General features: G+C 40.7%; 1 protein-coding gene across 1 annotated transcript; it reads right to left on the reverse strand.

The window, feature by feature from the left end:
* Window positions 1–17: 17 nt before the first annotated feature.
* On the reverse strand, window positions 18–27980 carry DPT (dermatopontin). Its single transcript, XM_058825324.1, has 4 exons — window positions 27662–27980; window positions 16694–16819; window positions 6955–7062; window positions 18–1388 (listed from the first exon to the last, which is right to left on the reverse strand). Exons 1-4 carry the CDS (start codon window positions 27958–27960, stop codon window positions 1322–1324), a joined length of 600 nt encoding a protein of 199 aa, XP_058681307.1. The 5' UTR covers window positions 27961–27980; the 3' UTR covers window positions 18–1321.

Here is a 27980-nt window from a genome sequence, read left to right on the forward strand (position 1 = left end):
GGCTACAGCAAAGCAAATCCTATAATTCCTTTATTGGACAAGAGGGTATGCTTCTAAACATGCTAAAAATGCTTGGAATATGGAAACTCATTGGCAGACACCACTGTTTCCTATGAAGCTTTGCAGCCTTAAATTGGCACATGGAGTCATCAGAGCCCTTGAGCCAGCAGCACCAAAGCCATTGCTAAGTTCACCATTGAATTAATCAACAAAGAAACTGAGCCCTAAATTCTGACTTGTTCAAGAGTGAAAAATCCTACCTCTGATCTTTCTGAAACAGATCAATATTCTTTCTTGTTGGACTGCAGCTGCACAAGTGTTGTGCAGTGTTGAAACATGGTCAGTTTATACTTTATAGGCAATATGTTCTGCAAACTGGAGGAACTAAGGTTACCTAAATCACTAACTTTGTCTCTTCTAAACCAAAATTGTATTACCAAGGGAAGATGGATGTCATACAGGCACCCACAGTGGAAACCAAATTCACCTGAAAATCAGACTCTTGAAGAATGTCAAATCCATATTTACTGAGCACGAATGGCCTGACCTTCTCCTGGGTTTGCCCAGACCAGAGTTCTTGGTTAGTTTCATCATCAGAGATTTTTAAAACAATATAGAAGAGACTCTTAGTAAAGCTGGGCTAATCTTCTGTTTTTATTGATGGATCTACTCTCATTTTTGTCAGATACTGATGTTTTCCAGTTGTAAATACCTGGAATTCTCCTGTGTGGGCAGACCTTTGTTGCAGTGGACTTATGCTGAGGGCTGTAACAGGTAATGCCAGGTGCAGCCCATCAGACACCTCCCAGTTACATTTTCTGCACACTTCCAGCTCTGAGAAGCTGGTTGGGGTCACTGGATTGGTTCCAAGTACAAAGTAGAAGACAGGAAAGTCTATTGCATGTTGGGAAGCATGTAGTATGTTTCCACTCATTCAGAGGGGCTATAGTGCTGGGAAGCCATTTCTATAGAGCTGCTTTGTGAAAGGAAGTTGTATGTGTTTAGAATAGCTACATGTATATATAAGAAAGGTAACTGCATATGCCATAGATTTGTGTATCATAAACATGTATGTCATAAGCAAATTTAATTGGGGGATACAACTGTCAGTGCAGCTTTAAAGAATCCTCTGAATTCACTGTTGCAAGTATGTGGGTTGGCAATTTACGTATTAGCTCCAGAGGGAAAGAATTATGTGTTTAGCAGACAGGTGATGAGTCTTGGTACATTTCTGTGAGCCTAATAGATCTTCTCCTGTAATCACTAATTCTATCCCACCCTGCCTGTCCCCAAGATTTCCAAATGGAGTGCACTCAATCTTTTAAACATTCTGAAATGGGCAGTCATAGTCTGTCATCCTGCAGACAATAAATTTCCACTGACGATCCCTGCATGAAAGAGAGACAAAAGAGAGGTGTTAGTGAGCCAGAACTGCAGAAGATGCTATACAAGTAAGTGTAACTTTATACCAGGTACTGGTATGGCAAGAAAAACATCTGTCTGCCATTAACTGACCTTCATCTGAGTGCTCTGTGTTTTCAAGAGCCAAAAGAACATTAAATATGTGTGATAGTTACAACTCCCTTACACTTCTTTACAAAATAAGAAAATCTACTCTCTGAATAAGTAGGTCTCTGAAGACAATGAATCCTGATGGTGATCAGTCCTGAATTGGCTTTTAATCAGTGACCAAGAAGAAAAGGATAATTCTGTCAAAAGTTATTGTCATGTCATATATTGTTCAGTAATGTGTAAAAGGTGAATAGTACTTGGGTGATTTTAAGCTATGTCTAAGAGGGGAGTTATCCACACAGCAAATATTGATTTCTCATCCTTGATCAAATCACATGTGAGGAAGAGTAACATTTATGAATGTAAGGAGAGTTTATGCTCTTCTCAGTTTGTGATTGGTATTCTCTCTCAAGAGAGCGATAGGAAACCTAACAACTGTTAGTAGGAAGCCTGACTTGGAGCAGTGGGATTCAGCAGTGGAGGCCAGTGATTTAGTGTCCAATAGTCACAACAGGCTACAAATTTAATTTCCTCTGTAGCTTATTGTGTGTTAAATTTTCCTTTGACAGATAGGCATGAGATCAGAGGATCAAATACAGTCCTGCTGTGAAGAGAATGTTGAATTTAGGCTGCTTGATACTGGCTAACTTGAATTTAGATCCAAACTACAATCCTTGCAGATGACAGTTGTCATTTATATTGATAAATATAACCAAGAGGTTTCTGAAAGCTTGAATTCTGCTAATAGTGATGTCCTAAAGATGAGGCATAGGATGGGTAATGTTGGTAATGGGTGATTTAATAGGCACTTGCATCTTAAGACCCCTCCACCAACTGGTGCCAGACTGCTGCCTCTTGGGAATGTGCTGAGACCCCCTGAGCCCAGATTTTGGTATTAACTGTGCTTAAATGGTGTCATTGAGTGGGTGACTCTGTCCTGGAATAAGACTAATTTGACTATTAAGCCCTGTAGGTATACATTTTGTGTCTACCCTGCAGGTATGTCTCATTGCAACTTTTTTAAACTGAGGTTTTTTAAATGGAAATTTACTGTGCTGCTAAGCTACAAGTTTATCCTGAGTGTCATTTGGAACTGGGTCTGTGTCATGCTCATCAGCAAGTATTATGTAACAGTTATATAGTTTGGCTTTGGTTTTCTTTAGATTTTTCCTAGGTGTTTTAAATTGTAATTTCCTTGTAAAATTGTTACCAAAGATTAATGAAATGCAAGATTCATTTTTAGGTTTATTTTAAGAATAAACCCTAAAATTATTTGGTCAATGTGCATGCTTTTCAAGGACAGTTATTACTCTTTTGGTCACTAAGTTACCAAGAGAGATAAAAAAATAAAGAGGATATCTTTGTGGAAAACAATTAAATCGGTCAAAGTTTAGGTCTGCTAAGATAGCACCCATTGTCAGAGAGACTTTTAGCCCAAAATCTTAGATCAAGTAGGTTTTCTAAAATAGGACATGAAATTAAAAGTCAAGCTCTTTAAAAGAAATGTATTTTAGTCACCTGAATTAATATTATGCTTTAAAATACTGGAACAGAATTATTTCTGAAGCTGTCATTTCAGCTTGGATTTGCTGACACTAGCATATATGTACATTTTTTCCACGGTTACTTGTGTTTGAACTCAAGCATACATGCCCAGCTTCTCAGGATGCAGGCAATTACTTTGTACTATTGCTGTTGTGTGCTTAATTCAGTAGTTATCAGCCTGTTTCAATTTGTTTATCTCTTAAAAGTTTACCAGTGGGGATGCAGATGCCATCAGGAATTGCCTTATGAGGCGTACACTAGAATATATCTGAACTCACCTTTGCAGATCTTGACACCAGTTAGTAGGTGTCATCCCCTCCCAGTTGCTAAATTAATGCATTTTCCTTGGCATTGGGAATCAATATTGAACTGTCTCTTTTGCTTTCCAACTGTCATGTCCTGTCAGATTTGGATTTTTGATGTATAGAGAAATTTCTTTTATCTCCAAATATTTTTGAATAATCTGTTTCCAATCAAGTTAAAACATTCTGTGAATTCCTATTCAGATTGAGTTTGACAAAATCCTCTTTCATTGGTCATATGAAACATATTAGGGACCTTAAATACCCTATAATTTAGCTCAGCTGAGCTTGGTGGATGTCCAGCTAGTCTGGGCATTTCAAACATACTTTACTGTTGGGGTATCTGGCTGTCGATTTATTTTTCGGTGATGATGTCCAAGCAGTTAAGTAACTGGCTATCCAGATGACCCAAACAAATGGAGCAGAGAACATTTCTTCTTTTGTAGAAGAAATGAGCTTATGACAGCCTTCATGTGCTATTTTAATACTACGAAGCAAAGGACAAGCTGTGGCTCTTTCCAAGAACACCTGGTAATTCCCACCTCCCTGTCCAACGTACTTGCTGCAGGTTGGGTTGTGAGTGTTCCAGTAGTGCTCTCTGGACCAGGAGACTGTTCCAACCAGATGACAGCCACCTAACAATGCCCCACCAGAAAGTCATACCATCATCACTTAGCATGTTTCAGAGCTCAGGCTGAAGGTATTACGTTGTTCAGTTTGTGGGTTTAATTTTGGAAGCTATTTTGCCAAGGGTTTGCAATGTGCATGTGTTTGTGGGCAACTTCAGTTGTTTACAGCCTTCTTCAGATAGCCCATGTCCTTCTCTGAAATTTGACTGTATCAGTCTGTCTGATACAGATACTGCCCTTTCCTGCAAATTTTCCCTTATTTATGTCTTTAGGTCATCCTGTCTGCATCAACGTTATCACCACACTCCTGAATGGGCTCCCGGAGATACTTCAGGCCTTTTCTAATTCTTTCCAGCTGCTTTTGTCTTGCTTTATAGACAGTTGTTTTCTCCTTTTGACCTATTTAAAATGAGACTGGAAAATGTAAATAGTAACCAGTTCTGAAGTCTGTTCTTCCCAAACAAGCAGTTAAAACTTTTGATAATAACTACAAAAATAACTCTTTCATTCTCTCTCCTGCTACACAGGCATGGAAACTCACAGGCAGTGGTTACAGAAGTGTTGGTGGGGATAGCATCATTATAAACTTTCTATGTCCTTTGCCACAAGCATCACATGCTGTCTCAAATATCCTTGTATAAACAGTGGCCTCACTGATGCAATGTCTTAGAGAGTAGGAAGGGAAGATATGATTTCTGCAAGTTTATTGAAGAAGTCTAAAAATACCTACCTGTTTGAAGTGATTGGGAAAGTTTTAACTGAAATACCTTCAGAGGCTTTTTCTTGACTCTTGTTAGCTCAAGAACATTGTCCATATGAACTAAATACTAGGGACACAAGTTTAATGTGCTTGAAAAGAGGAATTACAAAATGTTCACAGAAGTAAGTGGAAATGTGCATGCTCCAGGCAGGCTGAGATCAGAAGACCTTTTCTTGCTCCTATTCTGCTTCATGAGCTGTAAAGAATCATTAAGGATGACAAATTTGCTGACTTTTGTGATTCATCCTGCTCAGGAGTGTTACAGGCCTGAATCTGAATTCTGAAGTGGTATAGCAAGATTTTTTTTTTTTTTTCACTTCATTCTCTTGGCAACACAAATGGTTTCTGGTTGTTCTGAAAGCTGAGGACCAGAAAGTTCATTGGTACAGAAATCTTTTCTAGTTTGAAATTTGTGAAATATTTTCTCTGTAGTTTCAACCTGCTACTGTTGCAGGTGTATGACCGCCGCCAGAGCAGAGATAGGACAAAAGTGTGCTGGTGGCTTCTTCCTCTTCCAGGCACTGTGGTCCTGTGAGGACCTGTACTCCCAATGTACATTTCCATGATGCTGCCTTTGCTCCAGTCACCCCACTGCCACCCTCTTCTGAAGGCTGCCTTTAGCAGCCAGAGATAGCAATCTGCTTAGAGGCATAGGCTACCTTGGCTGCTTTGCTTTCCAGGCCTGTCCTTGTGGATTCCAGACATCCACATGCGATGGAGTCCGGATTCCAGCTGCAGAAGAATGCACTGTCTGCATTATTTCCCCTACTCTCTGCCACAACCATGAGGAACAAGGATTAAGGATAGCACTGGGAAATATTTAAGATGAAAAGCCCAGAATGGGGCTGTCCCTTATGACCTTGTAATTTCTTTAATCTAAAGCGATAAACAGATACCCTTGAGTCAAGTATCTATGAGTTATTTTTCCACTTGCAGGAAGAATTTGCAGACATGGCTTCCATTTGGTAATAAACAGGATAATGTATTTTAGCCAGGAAATTATAGTTATGGACCTGTAGCGGTCTTAAAACATGTTGTCATTCTGGAAAAGCCTCCTTATTTTAGGTTGAGGGATCCCTATGGTGAACTTTGGCAAGCTGAGAACATTACAGTGACAAAAGCACTTTGGCTGCTTTGAGTGTTATTAGAGAGTGCTTGAAACATTGATGTCATTAAACTCCCACTTCTCTCTTCTCCCCCCCTTCTCATGTAGCCCATCTTGGCAGAGCATTGCAGCACTCCTTGCCTTGCTGTCTGTATTTTGCTTGATAACAAATGCTTTAATATATTGGGCTGAGGTGCCTAACAAAAGACATCAGCAAAGAAATAGCTCACTATTGATGTATTAGAGGGCAGCTTAAAAGAATTAAGATCCCTCTCCCACAATCAGGTTTCAGTGACTGCTTATACCCTTCTTAAACCTGCTCTGTTAGGATCTCTGTAGCCCTAGGCAGACTACAGTGTGGGATTTATGTTAAGCCCAAAGTTTAAAACTTTGCAGTTGTGCATAGTAAAAAAGGGAGAAACATTCCTTTTTAACTGAACAGAAAAATTGTGAATCCATTTGCATGACTAAAACTTCACTAGCCATAGGGCCTCTCCCAAGAGGACTAGCAAATGCCAAGAAATGACCAGAACTGATCAATAAAACGTAGTTAACTCATTTTCTGGAAAGGGATCAAGGTGCATGGCACTGCCTGAATTCCTGGAGTGGCTTGAATCTGTTAGAATTGTGTTGAAATAGATCGGGCAGTTTAAAGCATTCACATTGCATTTTATATGGTATTAACTTTGCATGCTGGCAGATTTCCTGCTTCTCTGCACAGGAAAGTGGACCAAAATAGGTCCCTGATTCCCTGAAGGCACAGGGTGTTTTTACTGAGCTCAATGAAATATGCTCCAACTAGAGGTAGGTGAGAAAGCATACAGAAGATCTGTTGCATTTGGTAAAGGTCAGATTCAGCCCAAGCTACCACTGCTGTATTTTTCACTGCTCAGATGGACATGGCAAATGATCCCCATTAGCATGCTCTGCTCCTGATGCACGACTCTGGACAATGAATCATATGGACTGTGAACTTTGGTCCTCAGAATTCCTAGTGCTTTGCTAAGTACCACAGCAGATGGTGTGTAGCCATGCTCTGTTGGGGGGAAATAGAAAAGACAGGCATTTTAAAGTTTCTAATGAAACATGTGAAAAGCAAACCTGTGCACAGCAGAGAAAGTTGTGGTTGCCCCACGGATGTAATAGTCATAAGTGTACATCATCATGTCCATATCTTCTCCATAGTGTCCTGGATATTCTGTTGTTAACCTTTACATTAAAGAAAAAGAAGATAATATAATTTGCCATCTTATAGAAGTGTCCAGTTGAATGACTACAACTCAATTAGTAGATTTCTCCTGCGTCTTTGAAAGTTCTCGTTTCTTAACAGCACTACAAGATGCAGTCTCACAAGACTGCCTTTCTCCTCTATGCAACTAATTCAGGTAGCTATTTGAATAAAATTCAGCAACTTTACAACAGTTAAGAGCAAACTGCAGTATTGAAATATATGTATATACATCTGCAGCTCTGGGATAAAAGCAATCTGAACAAGAAGATAAAATTTGTCTACTACTTATGTCTTTATTGCAGGGATTTGCTCCAGCAAATTTTCCTCTTGTGAAACTCTTTGGTTTGTAGCTGTAGACCACAGTAAATGTTGCCAAGTAAGACAACACTAAGCATTTATCCATGTATGAATTGTATTCAGTGAATGTAACAATTAATCCATTACTCTTTGTTCTTTCCTCTCTCTGCCCAATTTATAATGTAAAAATATGGGCCTGAACAGTATTTGTGCAGTGTATTTGACCTGAGGACCTCAAAGTGCTTCTTCAGTTATTAACCAAATTATGATTGCTGCTTCCCCGGGAAATAGGCAAGTAATACTGCAATTCATTTTACAAATAATGAGCAGATTCTGGAAGGGGCTGGAAGCTTGACCAGTACTTCCTGTCAACATTATATTTGAAGTCTGAATGGAAGCCTGGCGCTCCTTGTATTACACCATTTTACATGGGTGCTCCTACTGGAGTTGTCAGCCTCACTGTGAAACAGCAAAGAGAAGCATCAGGCTCCCCATGAGGGAGATGCTGAACCTGTGGAAGTACACTGCCCAGCTCCTGTTGAGACTAGCAGGGTTAAGACACATTTACAGAAATCCTGGCAACCTTTTTCTGACTTAATCCAGCCCAGCTGCAGTACTTGAATGATGCTTGAACATGATTGAAGCCCATTCCAGCCAGCACTCATGCATGTTTACATTTTGTTAAATCAGTGAAGTCTAAGCCCAGGCTTAAATACTTTACTCACTAGAAATATAGTTTTTGGGATGGGTTTGACCTTTTATGAGGTGCTTTGGGTGTATTTGGAGCTCAAACTTATAACAGCTGGAGAACTCAGAAGCAGAAAGTTTACCTGAAAACTGAGGTACTCTGGGCTATTAGGTTGCTTTCCAAGTCATACTCAGCTTTTGAATGGGAAAGATCATTCAGTTAGAACATCATTCTAACAAATAATTTTTCCTTAACAAATGAAAAATGTGTCTGCATATGAAACTCAAGCATGACCTTAAAAGAGCCTCAAGTCTAATCACTCAACTTCTTTGAATGTATCTTGTTCTCATGCTTCCTTTCCTTTGGTCATGAAAATCATCACACAGATTCTGACTTAAAGTACAAGGACACCCATCTCAGAGTGTGTTTGGAAAGCAGAAAGTCAGGCGTGGTCACAGTGTCTGTTCTCTGAGTTCTGACCAAGGACACACGGATGTGCAAAGCCCTTGCGGTGCTCTGCCATTGCTAAGAAATGACACCAGTATTTCACAGGTCATGCAGACTAGGAGAAAGAGAAGAAACCATGAACACTGCCCACTCAGCCAAAGGAGAGTGCCCATATTTAGTTTACTAATTTGAAGCCTGAGTGTCTGATTGTGCATGTTCAGAAAATCCAGGGTTATAGAAGGTTTTAAAAATGAAGACCAGCTATGGACCAGCATTTAATTTTGCATTCTCCCATCAACTCCAGGTTTTGACACTTTGTTTAGCTATTATTATGAGAAACCACTAAGACATGTGTTTATATATGTTCTACCAAATGTGTTTCAGAACATCTGTTTTTGGCACTTAGCAAGGAAAATGTTCTGTAGTCTTGACCAGTGGTATGTGCTGGGCAGATGAGACTGTGCACCACACAATGTTAAAAAGCTGCTTTTTTCTCTACTCAGAAACAGAACTGAGAGTCAGTTCTTTAAACTTCTTTCATGGGCCTCTCAGTTGAAAAAATAAATCTGATGGCAAACTTCTGAATTGCTGTGGTCTCACAGACGTTTTGCAGAGGCATGCAGTGTTATTCTGAAGTGCAGTGGGAGTCTTCATTTAGCTTCCCTGTCTTTTTCTTTCTGACTGCTGTCATCTTCCCCTCCCTCTGTATTAACTTCTCCACGTTACCATGCAGCCTCTTAAGGCTCCTCCACTAAGAAATGTTCAAAAAGCAAATCTATGCAATCACCAAAAATAAATTATTTGGGGACTTGAGCTGCTCTGAAGTGTGTCTTGTTTCATAGGCAGGTGCCTAGGGGCTACTTTTGTTCTGGAGAGAAGAATTATAAATAGTGCTATGACAGCATCGTTCAAGTTCACATGAGTCTGTGTGGTCTGTCTAATTCATTTCTCTTTGATGATTGCTGTACTCATTTCTGAAACCGTTCCCCTAAGCCCCTGCATTTCAAGGTTGTCTGGCTTGCACTGTGTTCTTTAGAAGGAAATGCAATTGATCGTCCATGTAGCAGGGCTCTGTGGTGTGTCCCTTTTCTATTATCTCTCTATTTTTAGAATCCTGAGGGTAATTTACACAAAATGTGTCTGCACTTAGAGATGCCCTTGTATTTAATGCATAGGGATAGTCAGTATGTGGTTTTCTCATCATGAAGGGGAGAAAGATCATTTAAGAACCTATTGAGGGCCTTCCCAAAGTGGTCTGCCTGACACAGGACAGTGGTTCTGTCAGGTTTTGTTGTAGCTTGGTCTGTACCCTTATTATCAAGTACTTCACTGAAAATATTAAATGTTTTACTCACCAATGAATACAAAGTATATATCAACTTGTGAGCAGCCTACCATGGTCCTACAGACACATAATTTATTTTCTGACATGGTAGCATTTGTGAGCCACGTGTGGCAATGTATGGTTTGTACTCAAGAGGAGTCACAAAACGAGTGTGAGACACTTTTTCCCTTAGTTAGTGAGGATTTGCCTGCCCATGGGCTTTTCAGGTGGGAATAGCCATCCATAGTGACCTTTACAGTGCCCTGTAAGCACTTCTGGCATTGAACTCATAGCAAACAGAACTGGGCTAGAGGAGAAGTGAGAAACCTGGGAATTGCCAAGTGCACAAAGTTGCTGCTGCTGTTTGGGGTGTTGTATGACCAAGCCAGGATGCCTGTGGTTCCTGAGGCGGTAGGTGACAGGGGGCCCTTGGAAAGAGGCTGGCAAAGCAGCTGTGAGAAGATGTGTGTTATAGCAATTGTGGGCTCTAGGCACTGAGTAATTTGTAAGGCTGAGGGGTAAGGGCCAGCAGGGTGCATCTAGTGGAATTGTTTGTCAAACCTAGATACACACATAGGTGTTAAGTTTGGGGAAGGACTTGTGGGGAGAAAAGAGTAATGTGAGACCTTTATAAGTGGTAGTCTTTCCAGTCTGTATGATCTGTTTGCAAGAAAATACAGAAAACAGGAACTCTGGTTCAGCTTTTCAAATCTACTTCTGGATAGTACCAGGTGTATGATGTTTGGGCACAAGAGACTTGAAGCACCAGTGACATTGTTGAAAGAGGAGAAAGAAGGGAATTCAGTGTTCAGGACTGGGTAAGGAAATCTTATGATAAGGGGTGTATGTAGTTTGGTCTGTGAGCGGGAAAAGTTGACAGAAAAAGGTATTTTCATAATGGCATTTTTACCTAGAATAGGGTTGATGTGGAATGGTTTATCTTTTCAGTGGTTTACATTGCTCCAACCATCCCCACATTTTCCTAATGTATTTCACTATAATCATATAAATCTTGCTCAGGTTAGGATATGTTCTCAAAAAAGGGATTAATTCTTTACCAGGGTTACTGTTGTTTTTATTTTAATCTGAAAACAGCTGTGTTGTTTATTTTCCATGTTGAAGAATTGCTATGGTAGAGATTAATAGAAAACACAGAGTTACTCATTTAGCACTGAGAAGAATGTTTTGTACTAATCTACAGTGATCATTTGCACTCTTCTCACAATTGACTTCAGAAATAGTTATCATGAGTCCATTATTTACCAATAAGAAGATCAAGTCACACTGGTAGCCTTAATATGTACAACCTGCTGATTAAAGAAATAAATGCGAACCATGGGTATGCCTTGCTTTCAGATGCCAAGCAGACAAAAGAAATGAGTCTTTTAAAGTATGAGAGATAGTCGGTGGTAGAACAGTTTCTGTCTGTATATTGTATATTGTGGAATATACTTATAAGTATATATATAATATATACTTTTATATATATAAGTATATTGTTATAAATATATATACTCAATATATATATAAGTATATTGTGGAATATACTTATTCCCTGATCATAAGTACATGATTTTGGAATGTATTACGCCGTTCACTTCTTGTGCAACTACAATGCTAACAAGATGAATGGCTTCTCTTTAACCTTCATTCCCCTCTTTGTGGCTGAACTCTTCCTCAAGCAATACCACAGCCAAAAGAAAGAGCTGTTTCATTTTAAGAGGAAGACATAAGCTTTAACATTAACTGTCTGACATTTGAGGACAAGGAGTGTCTCCTGACACTCCTTACTTTATGGGCTTACATTCATATGTTGTTTACAAGTGCTTCAAGAGTATGTCTTTCCTAAAGGAAAAATTTTGTTCAAGAGCCACAAACCTGCAAGTTATATTCAATGAACATGGGAATTATATGCCTCTTTAATCAATTTCAACTCTTCCTCTAGGTGGAAGACAGAGGTCATCTGCTTTAAAATATGCATCCTAAGCTGAAAAGCCAAAGAAGGTCTTAGTAAGCTGTCACCAGAAATTCCAGCAACTGCTCTGAGTACAGATCCCAGATTGCCAAGCTGCTGGGGAACTAGAGGTGTCCTGGAGCTCCTCTAGAGATGAGAGGTTCTCTTGTGTGGCCATGTCATGTGTTTTGGGATTGAGCTCAGGCTCCAGGCTCTGAGCCCATAGATTCACACAGACACATCACTGCTGCTGTGTTCCCACTGTGTTGCACTGAAAGCCACACGCCCTTCCAGGGCTGAGAAGCCACAAAGCTGGAGGCTGGCACAGAGGTACCAGAGCTCTTCCAGGCCTGCACGAGTTTGTGCAATGCAGGTACAAGCAGCAGCAGAGAGCTCAAGGCAACTTGTGCTTGCTCCTCAAGAAATATATGACCAAAATAACTTGCCCGGATTTCCAATGTCAGATCAAATGTGTTTCTCCTAAAATGTCTCTGGAAGATGGTCCTGCTAATTGAACAGCAAGGTTCTATTTGACGGGTAATAGTTTTAAAAAATAATAATAATTAAAAAAAAGATCAACCTCCCCCAGCAGTAAAATACCTTTTTAACAATGGAAAAGGAGGAGTGGGGAATTGGGTTGTCCAGAACTGCATGTTTCCATGACATCTATTCTGAGTTCACCTCTTGGATTTGTACCTCTGCTACTGGCTATCTTTGAGAAACCTGCATAGGATCACATCATTTTCAATGTGTCTTGTGTGGCAGGTTGAGTCAGGAAAACAAATAAGTGCTTTAAACACCGTAACTCTTGGAAAATGTAATTGTTGCCTGGACAGTGTCACCATGACAGAGAACAGCCACAGCTCCAGACAGACCTTCTGGCGTTTAAACTGCTCACTGTTGCAAGAAGGGAAACAGTCATAAACACTCTGCAGACTTGAGGTGCTCTGTGTGTGACATGTGTTTGCTTTTCAGAGTATGGAGTCAAGCTTTCATTTCCTGGCAAAAAGTAAAATCAGAGCTCTAATGGGACCACTTAGTGCCACTGTCTCTGAATCTGTGATAGATTTGCTTCCTTTATGGTGCAAATCAGCACATAGTTTATTTTACTGTGGTAGCATTCCCTAGCCAGGTAAAGTAAAGGGAGTTTTTCTGCCTCCTGTGAGGAATGTTAATTATTTTCAGTATGTTAAAAATGTGCAGAATTGCAAGTCTTGGCATAATGAAGAGGGAAACTAAGTACTTGCAAAAAAAATTACAAAGCAAGTGCAAAACTATGAGACTGGAAAAGATTAGTAAATTTATTTTCAATATGAGCTTACTGCAGAGGAAAGCTGGGAATTAATGGTGAGAGGACTAGCTGAAACAGAACTAGTGGGTTCAAAGAGTAAGAATATAAATGCTAACAAATAAAGTCCTTCCGCATGTATTTGACTTCAGTCATTTTATTAAGCAAAGTGAAGGCAAAGCGTTGGTTTCAGTCAGCATGATGATGTTATAGATTTGTATTCCAACAAATACTAGCAGTTGTCAAAAAACACAGGGATATTCTAGGTGTGAAAAATAGGGCAAATTCTAACAAATCTGTTGCATGGCTCATGCACATAAGGAAAACCTGTCTTTATTCAATGCAGGGTCATCTCACTTCAGGCAGAATGTAGTCCTGAAGCAGAAGAGACAAGAGAAACCATACATAAGAATCAGCTGGTTTACTGCTTTTATATGTGCCAGAGAGGCCTGTATGGAGACAAATGGAAGAGGAAGGAATCAAATACTCAAGGTGAGAGATAATTTGAAACAGTTTTGTCACACCTCAATATTGTCAGTTTTCTTTAAAATGCATTTCTGTCCACATCTGGTTTCATACTTAAGGGTACATTACACATTAAAAGTCAAGGCTGCTGAGAAATTCTGCAGCGTGGATTTTCTTTGAATATAGATTTTCCTGTGTAATGATCCACAAAGTACCACCATCATTGCATACTTTCCTGGTACTACTTTTCGAGTAATAGTCATATACTAATGAAGTATATATAATAAAGTAGTGTGTTTCATGCCTTTGCATGAAAATAAGCCTCTCCAACCAAAAAATAGGAGTCAGCAGCATGTTGATTGCCAGTTCTCCACCGTTACTTTATTTACAACTAGTTCCTGGAACAGAACAAATACTATTATCGTGTGGGGCAGAAGCTGCAATAAATAATGATACACTATACACACACATCTTTGTTGTGTCTCACATGCATATACAATGTGAGGTCTTACTCATGGTAGCCCAGAACTAATTTGCAGTTTGTTTGGAAAACATATTCTTCCTGTCAAGTGCATGTTAACTAGTGCAAGATACAGACCAGAAGTGTGATGTGTGAACAAAGTCTTGTGACAAAAACTTAGAAATGCCAATGAAAGTTATGTTGTGAATGAGATCTCCTGAGCTTAGGGGACAGGAAGTTTGGTTTTGGTACACTGAAATTTAATAACTCAGACAAGTCACATCTGTGACTTTATGAGTAAAAGTGAGTCCAAAGTATGGGGTTTCACACTACCCTGGTGAAGTTTGTGTTGGCTGTATGTTACTATAACAACCAGTACTTGCCCGGAGTACTACTACACCATCTAGGCAGGGAAAGAGAGTAAACCAGAAAAGAAACCATTCCTAGCAGATGACAGAAAAGAGACTGCTGTTTTGGAGGAGAGACTTTACCTGTGTGGGGAGGGTCCTCCAGTAAAAAAGTCCTTCTGTGTGGGACTGCAGGATAGCTCTGGTGGAAAAGGACTTCAAAAAGTCTCTGCGACAGCCCTCTGCTCCAAACAGGGTCAATCACAGGGTCAGACCAGGCTGCTCAGCTTTTATTTGGTTCAGTCTTGAAAGCCTCCAAGGAGCCTCAATAGGCAATCTATCCTTATAGAAGAAGCAGTTTACTTTACATCCCACTGAACTGGCAGTCCTGGCCTTAAGCATGTCAGCTGCACCCCCCAAGTTTGGTGTCATATGCAAACTTGGCCAGCATGTGCTCTGTTGCCTCCTCAAGATCATTGATAGAGATATTAAGCAGGACAGGCACCCAGGCAGGGTATCAACCTTTAACCACTGACCTCTGAGCCTGTTAAACCGTTATATTTTAACCCATCCAGTTGTCTGTCCTTCCAGACCCTAACATCCTAATTTGGATAACTGTATGTGGAAATAGCTTATATACATACGCCTTGCTAACTACAGAGGCAGAATGTTTTTTTAATGAACCCATAATCACAAACTATGCACCAGAAGCTTTTCACAAGCCAGTGACACAGTTTGCCATCAGCCAGTGACACAGTTTCCTACCAGTTTTACAGCTCTCCCTTCCCAGAAGAATGTGAGTATCTGGGATTTCTACCCTCCTTAGAGGGAAAAACACTTCACCTGCTTTTGAAATGCTGCCTTTTCTGCATGGAACTGCAGGTGAACTACATAAGGCTTTCTTTCTAAGCACAAAAATGGAGTGTTGCCACTGTTGGAAATAGAAGGGCAGTATAGGAGTCTGTATACAGCTGAGATGAAAACTAAAGACTCCAGTAACCTCAAACATTTACATTAGGATTTGCCTTACTCTGAATGCCAACTTGCAAAGCAGAGACAAAGCTGTTCCCAGTTGTCAAGACAACATCTGAGGGAAGTAGAACTGTCAACAATAACAAAAATATGAGATTTCTGTTGTCTCTCTCAAAATGTATGCAATATTAGAGGAGTACAAGAGATTGGAAGAACTGCTTAAAAGTCTGAGTTTCCCTCAGAGGGAAGAGCGTGGGCAGGTATGTAAATAAACCCGAACATACACAGGCAATATGTCTGCTGGAAGGGAGTCAGAAGAATGTTCAGAAGAATGTTAAAAGACTTTGTTACACAGTTCCTGTAATTTAAAGGCATTAAAAATAATAATAATAAAAACATTTATTTTCCACCTGGCTGGAAGGAGACTGAAGGATGAAAAGCAAGGCAGTGCTGTTGTGTTTGGCCAGTAGCCAGCCAGCCAAGTAAGACCAACAGGCACATAAACAGTTTGTATGCATCTCAGTGGGAAGCCTCCTTCAAAACTGAGGTGTGGAAAAAGGGTTCAAGCACAGGTTTACTTTTTTCTTAAATGCAGGCAGGTTATTCTTTGTATCACTGAAAATAGCTAAATTTAAGCTGAATGTAACCCTGGAGCATAAAATGATGACTTCTCTTGAACAGAATGGACAGGAAAAATACAAGCTGCCTCTACAAAATCTGCGGCTGTCTTTGGTTTTAATTTAGAGAAACCACACCTGTGGTGCATTTTAGAGAAACTGGGAAGCTTGGGATTTGCAGCTCATTTTTTCACAGTCTCCAATAAGTCGCCAGCACTAGTTGTGATACTCTGCTGAGACCACATTTTTCTTCTGGGTTTATGATCAGTAGCTCATTTTGACTTTGATCTTTAAACAGTTTTGAGAGAAAAAGCATAGTCATATGCACTACTAATATTTTTTCTGAGGTAAGTGGTAAAAGTTCAGTCTTGTAAGTCATTGTTGCACAAATGTGTAGCACAGAGATGCTCCTACTCCAGAAAATATGCTGGATTTATAGTAGGAAAATATCACTCCACTTTGGAGACTTCTGTCATGGTTTCCAGCACAGCTAGGCTGATGCTGATCCCTAGACCTTTCACTGAAGGCCAGCTACTGTGTTGTGCTGTTCAGTGTAACTGCACCCTTATTCTTTCCCTTAGCCTTGGATCCTTAATAATCCTGCGGCAGACTGGAAATAACATGCTTAGCTCTATAAAACACAGTTAACTCTTTTTCAGACAAGATTTCTGACAGGTCAAGCAGCCAAAGACATTGATAGGGATTGTTGGGAGAATGAAGATCACGGGTTTGGTGTCTGCTTGAACTCACCAGCAGGAATATGGGCACCTCCGGCTATAGCGGCAGCAGTAAAATTGCCATTCACGGTCCAGCACCGAAGGAAAATACTGACTCTGGAAACCAGCCACCAGCCCATTGTTTGAGCAGGTTTGATACCTAATAATGAGGGTAAAGAGGAGAACACACAAGGAAAACATGGTATTAGATTCCTTGATAGTTTCAAGCATTTCTCAAAACAGCATCAGCATTTTTGATATAGAGTGCAAGTTGAGGGTTTGACTTTGTGCTGAGAAGCACTGTTTGCACTTGCTGTGTATAGAGTAACAATTTTCTATAAGAAACCAGCAGTAGTTAACCAATGTCTTAGCATTTATGTTGCACTTAAAACTATTTAATCAGGCTAAAGTATTTAATCATTCTAGTATGCTTACCACGAAAGAAGATTGTTCTGGTGTTATTATTCTCAACTGTTTACAAATCATAAGACTGAGTTCAAAATAGTCCATTAATATTTTTGTCTATGACTGTTGGTATTTGAGGATTTGGGCTTTATTGAACTAATCTTTTCAACTACTTCTCTACCACAATAAAAAAAAAAAAAGCTCGAGAAGCTATTTTTTAAAAGAAGTTCATTAACTTTTTTAATTGCTTGCTCTCATAACTATGTGTTTCGAGGAGAAGGGATTCTTTATTAAAAGCATTTAGGCTTATGATGAAATCATTATTTGATAGCAATCACATAAGGAAAACTGTGATTCGGATGTTATGTAATTTTAAGAGTCACATAAAGTTTGTGACTGGATTTTTAAAATCGGCTGCTCCGTGTTTTCTGTGTGCTCGATAATTCTAGCATACCTGTGAATCACTGCCTCCAGGCAGAATAGACATGGTCTCAAAGCATGCATGCCTCTGTCTGCACACCCTTCAACACTTTAACACTGATACCCAAAGTCATTCAAGTGGCAATCAGTTTGAATACCTTGCTTCTTGGAGACTCAAGACAAGGAGCCCATGAAAACAGATAGGTCATTGGTTCAGCTATCCGGTGCTCATTCTCTCAAGCACCCTCCTGGCCTCACTGTTTCCCTATCCTGAAAATTATAGGAATGCTGTTTCTTCCATCACTTTTCCTTTTCTTTCTTTTCCTTTCATCAAGGAAAACCTGTAGCAAACATTCTCTGCGATTTCATAAAATCAATTACAATGATCTATCTGAAAGACACTTTCAGAAGTAACTGTATGTATAACAATTACCAAAAATCTCCTTTAGTTTCATTCAATTACCTCATAATTTATTCTAAAGACCTGAAGTACCCAGAAGAGAACACACATCATCTAGTGGAGTTTGGTGTTTGGAAAGTCATTCACTTGTGCACAGGAGTGTTAGCGCTTGCAAAGACAGCGTGAGGCTGAATTATGCAAAAGCTGAAAAACTGATCAATTTTGACCAGTGCAGTGATGAATTTCCCTGCTTAGTTTTCAGCGTCCATTTTTGAACCGAAGGGTCTGTTTTCTGTCTCTTCCCCTTCGTTCTGTTGTTCAGACAAAAGTATTTACATTTGTTTTTGTCCCTGTATCTCCCAAGGTGATGGGGCCACAGTACTTGTTGTGCTTTGTGAGACTCTTTGAAGGACCTTCAGAATCCAGTTGTGATGGGGACTCTGAGTTGCCATGGTATCACACCAAGTATGGCAGTCTGGCTTTCACTCAGAGGATTTCAGCAGGGCTTTGATAGGAAGTTGTTCTGATTTTTGGCTCATAGGCCATAGGAACATATGGCTAAGACTCTGAGTAAACACAGTGGATAGCTGCAGATGATTGGTGTTATCCTGATGGAAGAATGGTTGATACACAGCAGGATAGGGATTGGTTCTACCTGTTGCACGATGAGCTGTGTAAAATAGCAACAAATTTGTGCCTCATCCTCCATCTCTCTCCCTTCCTATCTGTGTTTGCACTGCTCAAGTCCTCATGCCCCTGGGAGATTTTCTAGCTCTTTTGCATAGGTGCAATATTGGGAGCCCTTTATTTCTCCGTTTCCTTGGCCTTTCCTCTCCGAAGCTCAACACTGCCCTGCAACTTTCCATCCTCACTGATCAGATCAACGTCTCATGTTCCTGCTCACTTGTCTTTGTGGGAGGTTCTTCCTTCTTTTCTCTTCCCACCTGTTGACATTCAGTCTGGGAAGCCCTGTCCTCTTTGCCTTTGTCCTACTACAGTTTTTATTTTCCTGACATGTTATATGTTATAAGTAGAAAAAGCTGCCAATTTTTTTAAAAAAGGTTGCAGAGTGAACAGGTTGGACCAGTTGCTGCCAGGGTGGAGTTCTAACTGTTTGTTATTGTAATCACCAGTCATTTTCGTTAACTACTCCTTTTGTATCAGTACCGCCCTGCCTAAAGCCAGGTTGATGGCCCTTCTCGGACAGTGCAAGAAGAGACATCGGAGTCCATGCAGATAACCTCAGACCCAGAATGCAACGAGAGAGGACTCCCAACAAATTTACCAAAAGACCCCAAAAACAACGAGCCAACACAGAATTAAGAGATCAAAGTGATGTCTGGATATGAGGAACAAAGTACAGAGCCTGCAGAGATGCTGAGACCTTTTTTTGCCCCTCGCCCTAGCCACAGAAGGACCCCAGCTAGAGGCAAGACCCTGGGAGGCAACCGTAAAGTTGTGACTCGGGGTTCCCCCGCACTGCTCTGGGGAGGACGGGACCTCCAGCTCTGCTCCCCAGGGGACAAAGCTGCACTGTCCTCCTCCTGCGAGCCACTCCTGGGAGGCGATGACGGCGAGACTGCAGCCCCGTTGAACCTCCCAACCAAGAGCTGATCTCTTTTAATAAAGACACTAAAAAAGAGAAAAGATCTCCTGCCCGGTTTTTCTCATTATAGATGGATAATAAGATGATTGTCTCTCATAATTAAAAGATAACTATTGTGTGAATATTAAGAAAAGCTTTAGTGATGTACAGTTATGTTTTTATAGTTTAGATGTCCTCTCTTCTCCGCACGGTTCCCTTTCCCCCGCCCCCCCCCGTGTTGTGACCATCAGACAGCCAGGGCTGTCTAGGACAGAAGCTGTGCCATGTGCCCCTTGCATGGGCAGCTGGGAATGGAAAAGCTTGGCGCTTAGGGGGCAGCATGGCAACACCTCACCTCCAATCGAGTCACAAGACAGCAGTCTCCACCGATAAATGGCAAAGAAGAACTGACTGACAGACTTTGGGAGGGGCCAGGGCTGGCTGATGCAACCCCCAGGGGTATAAAACACTGAGCAGCCATCTTGAAGATGCGCTGGCCATGTGGTGTCTATGATGGCAGTTCCCAGTGCTGCAGCTTTTTCCTTCTGTAGTCCTTTGTTGTATTTTTGTTAACATTTAATAAACCTTTTTAAATTTTCGAAGTGAGCAGTTGTTTCTCACAGGACACATTATTTTCTACTAATATAGTTCGGTTGTGATGGAAACATTCATTTTGAAAGAGATGTCACTCATGGACACTTCTCTCTATAGTAAATTGAGAAACAAACCTAGCTAGCAAAACACTCATATGATTACATGCACTCACATTTGAGTACCGGATTTTAGGAAGTGTGGTTATTTTTTATTCTGATTCTGTCTTCTCATAATAAGTTTGATTAAAAAATATAATTGGTGTTGCCTTAAAAATTAATTTCTTAGATAGAAAGTGTACCTGGATGTAAGTAATGTTTTATAATTAAATTGCATTTTTGTTTTAGTGTAATTCAAAGTAAAATTTGAAATACGTATTAAAGGCCATGTTCAATTCTTTCTCTTTGCTTCTGTCTCATACACAAGGTCCTGTAATCTTTTATTCAAGCTCAGTATTTGGTTTAGCAAAAACAAAAATAATAGTGATGTTGAAGTACTTTTCTTTAGCTTTGAGATAATGTAAGATTATTTGCTGTAATCTTTCTAGTTTTCAAGTAAAATCCAGACACTCCTTCAAAAATGAAGAGATGCTCTCAGAACTTGGAGTGCTTATTTGTGAGGTCATATAAAATATTTCCTTCCCTTTCTTTTTCCCAGCTGACCACTTTCCTACAAGCAGAAAGTAATTCTTCAAGGGAAACAAACAACCTTCCTCACACGCCTTTTCAGTCAGTTGCTCTATGCACTAATCTGAAAACAACACTTAATATATCAGATTTTTTCCTTCTCTGTTGAATTCACTACTCTTGAATCACAGCAAATCCTGAAGTAAGTATGGTGAGTAAAAACTAGTGATTCAGGAACTTGGATTTATAGCCACGTCAAAACAATATTTTTTTCACAAGACCCACTCTTCAGCACTTTTACTATAAAGGCTAGTTTAGTATTCATATTAATGTTACCAGGTTCTCCTCACTCCTGAAATCCTGACATTGCTAAGAAGAGAGGAAAATGCCTCTTACAAGGTGAATGCAGAAGAACGTGAGAAACTGGCTGGGACTGTGTGGGATTAAACTTGGCAGTGGGTAGGTTTTCTTTTTCTAGCTGGCTCAAGTTGCCAAGTGTGAAGAGTTGTCTTTTGGATCTGATACTGGGAGAAGAAGCGGCAAACTGGTTGGTGGGGGGAGTGAGAAGATTGGTGGTGAAGATCAGGTGCTCTTGGATGGGAAGTTGCCCTTGCCTTGGGTACAGGTGTGGGAAATGACTGCAGTGTTCCATAGAAAGTCTTATTCTGGAAGGACTTCTGTGTAGCAACAGGGATATGGTATCTGAGACCTTCCTGGCCTGCTGTGATTCCTGTGAAAAACCTCTCCTCTGCCAAATTTTCTTCTGAACTGGTTAATGAGTGTTGTACAGCTGAGCTCTGTCATGGCATGCAGTCAAAGCATGCATCCATGTTACAGATTTAGTTCAGGTCAGAACTGCTTTTGTTCTTCACTAGTGAGCTTTCATCTGTGAGACCAAAAAAGAGCTGGTGTGAAACAAACCCACCCAAAATGCATATGTGAATTTTGGATCTGTGCATGACCTGTTTTACCCTATAGTTCCTCTTAAACTGTGCCACATTTTTTGTGAACATCAGTAATAACCTCGGCAGCCAAGCGTGTTCCTCATTGCTCAACAGGTGTTCCTCATTGCTCAACAGGTGTCTGCCAGACTGAATACAAACCTTGCTTGCAACAATAGAATTGTTTTGAGCAATGGAATCAGTTTTGGTGACACTTCAGACTTATGCCTGCACATTAATTTTGCTCTTTTCTAAGTAAAGCCCCAGAGTGTTGTGCCCCACCTAATGCTGGTGCTGTGTGGGAAACCTCCCTCTGAGGCCCCCTGTTCCTCAGATACATCATATCCTGAGGATGAGAACCCAAAGAGGAAGGCTGTTCATTACAAATCTGCTCAGGGAAGCCCACGTTAGGCTGCAGGGAGTAGTGCTGTTAGAGAATGCACTGAATTCCTGCTGCACTGACTGGGATTATGCTCCCTGAAGCTCTCTAGAGCCATGCAGGGGCTGACAAACAGCTCAGTGGGCACCAGGTCGTGCAGCATTGAGGGTGATTTGTTCCTATTAACAGGGTAACATGAGAGTGCCATTCCATGTCCCTGTGGAGGAGAGGCCCTATACTGCTCTCCTGAGTTATCTTTGTGGTATGTCCTCCCTCTGTGTAATTGGATTAATTGTGTAATGAGAGCTAATTCAATGGTCAGTCTGCTACAGGTGAATGGGCAGACATAAGAGGTTGAGGGCAAGCTCAGGACACCTGCAACTCTGGCACCCAGACAGAGGGAACAACTTTTGTGTGTTTGATTAGGCCACATCAGTCTCCAAAAGCCAATTTTTCAAGGAGTGTTCCCTATCTGTTGTGGGGTGCTGAGACATGTTGTTATGCCACATGCCAAAGGCAGCCTCTGTAATAATATCTTCAGCAATATTTTTTTTCATTCCAGGGGCATTTATGACTGATTGTTTTCTCCCTGACCAAGGGAAGGCAGTGTGATGTATTTAATTCCAATAGAAGGCAAGGCCCTTTTCACTCTGGTGATTTCTTCTTGACAGTAGCTGATGAGGCCTCCTTTTCTACAGAAACATTCCTCTTCTCCTCAGATGCTCCCTCTGGACTCAGTCCATTGCAGCTGTGCTAAATGGACTGGTAGCACTAGTCCTTTAACATAAACTTAGGGCTCTGAAGAAAATTAACTTGCTTGTGTAGATAGCACAAATGGGAACATTTTCAAAGAGCAGCTGGATTATTGGGTTTGGGTGATATCATACAGCCTCAGATCTGAAATTGGGGACTGGTTGCAGATTGGGAACAAAAATAGTTCCTACTGATATACCAAGGTGTGCTGCCAGAACCTGAACAGGAGGATCCTTTGCTCAGTAGTCTGTCTTTGCACCTAGTTTGTGGGCAAAGGAAGGAGAGAAAGGGAGTGGAGAGGGAGAATCTATATATCTGGTTTTTCCAAGTCCCATCTAAACACTTTCTCAGATATCTAAACAAGGAAAAGAGGCAATAAACGTGGAGTAAATAGCTCTTGGCTGGAAATCCTTCTCCTTTTTGCCTTACAGATGACTGGGAGTATGAGGATATGGCATGGTTTCATTTGTATCATGTGGTGTAAACCAAACTTATTTTACTGGAAGGAAGAGCTGTTTGTCTTCACTTGCAAGGTTTTGTTCCTTTGTTTGTGTGAACCCTGTCTTTTGGTATGATAGTTTTCGGCAAGAAAAATAGCTTTTATTAAAACCCTTGCTCAGAGACTTGTCCGTAGAGACAACTCTGTAGTATTCAACAAAGCAGTGAAGAACAGTCTCACCCTCAATCATTCAGACCTTAGGTGGTGAAATATTTAAACAAGGTCAAAATTTCTACAGTACAAATGGAGATAAGAACATAAAATTTGTGCACCCTGAAAAGATAGGATTCTTTGAGAAGCTGCAGCATTAAAAATTAGAAGGAGTAGAAGGACTCGAGGACTTCTGCAGTAGAAAGACTGCAGAATCAGGGCATGCTCTGAGACTTTTCCCTACTCCAGACATGAGGATTTCCAAATTATCCAAGAACTGGTTCTTGCTCCCAGTTGCTGTCTCTCTTTTGAATATCAACTTGGTTAGCAGACAGTTAACCTTAGTCTGAAGAAGTAAGGTGTTGAAACAGATTCAACAAAGTCTTTGCACATGTACTTAACTTTAAAAATATTCAAAGATTAATGAGGCTGAGAAGGCATTCCTGATCATCTGATCCAATTTATTGTCACAATTTCCCCTTTGAGTCTTCTAACAGGTTCACAGACTTCTTATGTCCTTTCAGCAAAGCATAAATGCACATAATCTCTTCAGAAGGGCATGAATATTTATGATTAACTTCAGGGATGCAGTGAAGCACCGTAGGTAGATATATTCTGAAAAGCCACTAGGTAATTCTAGGTAGTGGTTAGAAGGGATTGGTCTTCATGAGTCTGCTTGTGAAAGAGATGGGGTGTCCAGAGAGTAGTTTTTAGAGTACCTGTTCTCTCCATTGACCCTGGAAGGAGGCAAAGGCCATAAGCTAAGCATTATTAGGCATTAGATGCCTAATGTGGATCTGTGCCATTGTCCTCTTTCTGTTGGATTGTTTTTTCATATCTGAAAGATTGTAAGTTTTATGTTTTGATTATCTAAATCTGTATAATCCCTAGTGTTAGTGAAAGAAATAAATGTACCAGGAAGCTCTGCCAGTGGTTCCCTCTTCCCCCCAACTCTCTTATCCTTATGGTCCCACCATCCCTTTCTGTCATTTTGTCCCAAATACTGAAGGCCAAAGAAAATAATGAGTGGGAAACTCTTTCTTCTCTTTTATATTCCCTCTTCATTTTCTCTCCTAAGCTTGTTTTTGTTTACTGCATTTTCTAAAGAAACCTCTCTTGAGTTTGTCTCTATTGTGCAGCTTTGCAGCAGTCAGGAATGGTAATTTGAAAATCACCATTTGAAATTTGAAATGCCATAAGCACAATATGTCAAAGGTTATTTAAATTTGGTGTTTCTGTCAGACTAGATTTCCTGATTAGGGTTCTGGGTGAAAAACCAGAGGGAACTCAGAGAAGAGCTGCAGGTATGATCAGTGCTTGCTTAGGACTGTTGGAATACAAAACCTCCAGAGGAGAACTAGAAGAACGGAGACATATTCAGCCTGAAAGCAAAAGCATGGATGAAGGTGTGTGGGTGAGGGAAAGGCATAGCTGCTACCTATTATTAAGTAAAAAGGATTTTACAAAAGATTCAGCAAGCTTGTTCTCATTGCTCAGTGAAGGTAGGGAAAAGAATAAAAAGCCTCAATTGCAGCGGAGTAGCAGCCTTTGACACTGGCTCCCACAGCGTACTCCTGCAAAAGCTGGCAGCCCACAGCTTGGATGGATGGTGGAGTTCACCCATCCCTGGAAGTGTATAAGGACAGACCAGATGTGACACTCAGTTGACCTGGTAGTATTCAGTCATAGGTTGGACTCAATGATTTCAAGTCTTTTCAGACCTAATTGATTCTGCAAAATTTTAGCAAAAGCTTGGCAGACTTGTAGTTACTGGTGGTACAAGCAGTTGAGCATCACTGGATGTGGTGTGCAAGGTGACACAAAATACTCTGTGAGACAGAGCTGAAGAAGGAATATTTTAGTCCATCCTACAAGGATGGGAAAATGTACTAGCAAGTCCAGCAGAGTGCTGTGTCAGCTGACCTGAGAATGACATATTGCTCACCAACAGATTGGTTTGTTGGGAGATAGCAGGGAAGAGAGTTGGCCAAACAGGAGCCATTGGTACATATGGTGACTCATATTTGAGGTCCCACTTGATTATTGCATGAATCTTTTTAGAATTGGGGATGGCTCCAAATAGCACTGAGGTGGATGGGGAAGAGAGAGAGAAGAGGGGCACCTATGAGAAGTAAGAATGCCAAGAGAGAAGGCAGGATTCTCAAAGCTTCCCCAGGATATATCTGTGCCACCACATTAATTTGAGGCTACACTGGCCTACACTTTCACTCCAGTCACTGGGCTCTTGGGCAGCAGTGTTGGCATTACCAGGGGTGTGCTTGCATGCTGCAAGCCTCTCTCCATGAAGCACTGTTGAGAGAACTAGCTCAGCCCTGGGGGTGCAAAAGGAAGGAAGGAAGGAAGGAAGGAAGGAAGGAAGGAAGGAAGGAAGGAAGGAAGGAAGGAAGGAAGGAAGGAAGGAAGGAAGGAAGGAAGGAAGGAAGGAAGGAAGGAAGGAAGGAAGGAAGGAAGGAAGGAAGGAAGGAAGGAAGGAAGGAAGGAAGGAAGGAAGGAAGGAAGGAAGGAAGGAAGGAAGGAAGGAAGGAAGGAAGGAAGGAAGGAAGGAAGGAAGGAAGGAAGGAAGGAAGGAAGGAAGGAAGGAAGGAAGGTCTATGCAGAGTAGGCAGAGAGATGTAAGGATGTTGGACTGCTGGACTGCAAAGGTAAGCTAGTGAAGAATTACTAAAATAACTCCAAAAACTAGTAAAGGGAGAGAAACTGAGATAAACAATTAAAAAGGGGTTGAAAAAGAAATAAGGTTTTTTTATGAAAGAGAGAAAATAAAGGGTTTGCTATAGGAAAAAAGTAGGCAACAAAGAGGACAAAGTGAAAAGATATTTTTTTAAGAGATGAAGGAAACCAGATTCAGATAATACACTGTGGATGTAGTCATGCTGACATACCGAGCACAGTGATGAATGGATACATAGCAGAAGAAAATGTTCTGTATAGACTTATACACTATCCTGTTTGTGAGAAGTGAACTTGAGCAATTGCTGCCACGGAGTTCTAGAGAGTGAAAAAATAAGTTTATTTTGAACAAAAAGAAATGTCTAATTCAAAATTATTATGCAATACATAGAAATTGCATAAGTATATGAAAAATGAAGAAGTTGTCCAGGATTATCACAATGTATTCTTTCTGCCTGTTTTGCAGCTCTCCCCCTTTTTTTCAGTTCTTATTCCAAAGTTAAACATAGAGTCAATTGTTTTTTCCCTTAGCAATTGCATCAGCCATAGGCATGTGTCACATGGTAAATGAAAGAATATGATTAATTCAGAACAAAATTTTGAATCATTTAAAAAGCAGAAACTTCACATTTCATAGCTAACGTATTCCCATGTAAAAAAAAAATCAAAAATCACATTGCAATTTTTAGGACAAAACCATATCAAGTATTTGAAAATACTCATTACTGCATGCATTTCATTCTGTCCAAAGAATATTTCAATCCCAGAATTGTCCAATACTCTGTTTCCCATTTCATTAAAAACCCCAGAAAATAATTAAATACTGGGTATTCTGCCCAAATATGAAAAATATGAAATGCTATACATATTTCCAGAAATTATTGTCTCCACATAATGTGATCACCTGTGCCTCCAAGGTTAATGGAAAATGTAACATCTAGCTAAGCAAACTGATGCTATTGGGGAATTAACATGATCTTCTGCGATCACCAGGCAGATATATGTGCCACCGTCATCACTTGTTAGTGTGGATTTTTGGCTCCTGTAATAATAGCACAACTAGAAAACAGCATTTGTTTATGCTTAAGCCAAAAAGCTTAGCAACAAAAACACAAAGCAAAGAGCCAGTGCAATACAGAGATTATTTTTCCTAATCAGAGTGATCAGAGCGTGAGGATGAAGTGAGGAGTTTTGCAATTTGTTTCCCAGTTTAGTCACTGATTCAATGTGTCTTTTCAAGAGGGACTTTATGCTCTCCTCACCGTAGGTGCTTGCCTCATTTTCCTCATCATTGAAACAATAGCAACACCAAACCACTTCACAGCTGAGGTTGTGAGTGACCGAAGGACACTGACACCCTCCAGCAAGAAACTGCTACCGAGAAGACAAATGTGATGCTGATCAGCTCCAATGCATGTGATTAAAGAGTCTTAAGGCAGCAAAACCTGCAGGTTATCATGGCATTCATATGCATTTGCATTGCTCTGACCACAGTATTAGGACCCACATTCGACAGGGGTTGTCAGGGCTGTGCCCCTCAGGGATGGCTGGGGTTATCCTACCATTCGGTTCCCGCCCTGTTGATCTCTTCCCACCAGCACTCTGTCGGCTCACCGAGGCTCTGGGATGCTGGCATGCAGGCATAGTTCCACAGTCTGTCAGAGCCTTCCTTCTTGCTGAAGACACTTCTGACGGCCACGATCACCTGCCCATGCGGGCACTGAAAGTTGAAACCTTGCCGGTACACATTGACCCATTCATCATTATCTCCATAATTATAGGGACCATAATAATAGTCACTGTACTGGCCCCATGCCACAGTCACCAGAGGCAGGAACACACAGAGAAGGAAAATGTCCATCCTGAAGATGTTCCTGGCTT

The sequence above is a fragment of the Ammospiza caudacuta genome, chromosome 2 (genome assembly GCF_027887145.1).
Source record: "Ammospiza caudacuta isolate bAmmCau1 chromosome 2, bAmmCau1.pri, whole genome shotgun sequence".
NCBI classification, from domain to species: Eukaryota; Metazoa; Chordata; class Aves; order Passeriformes; family Passerellidae; genus Ammospiza; species Ammospiza caudacuta.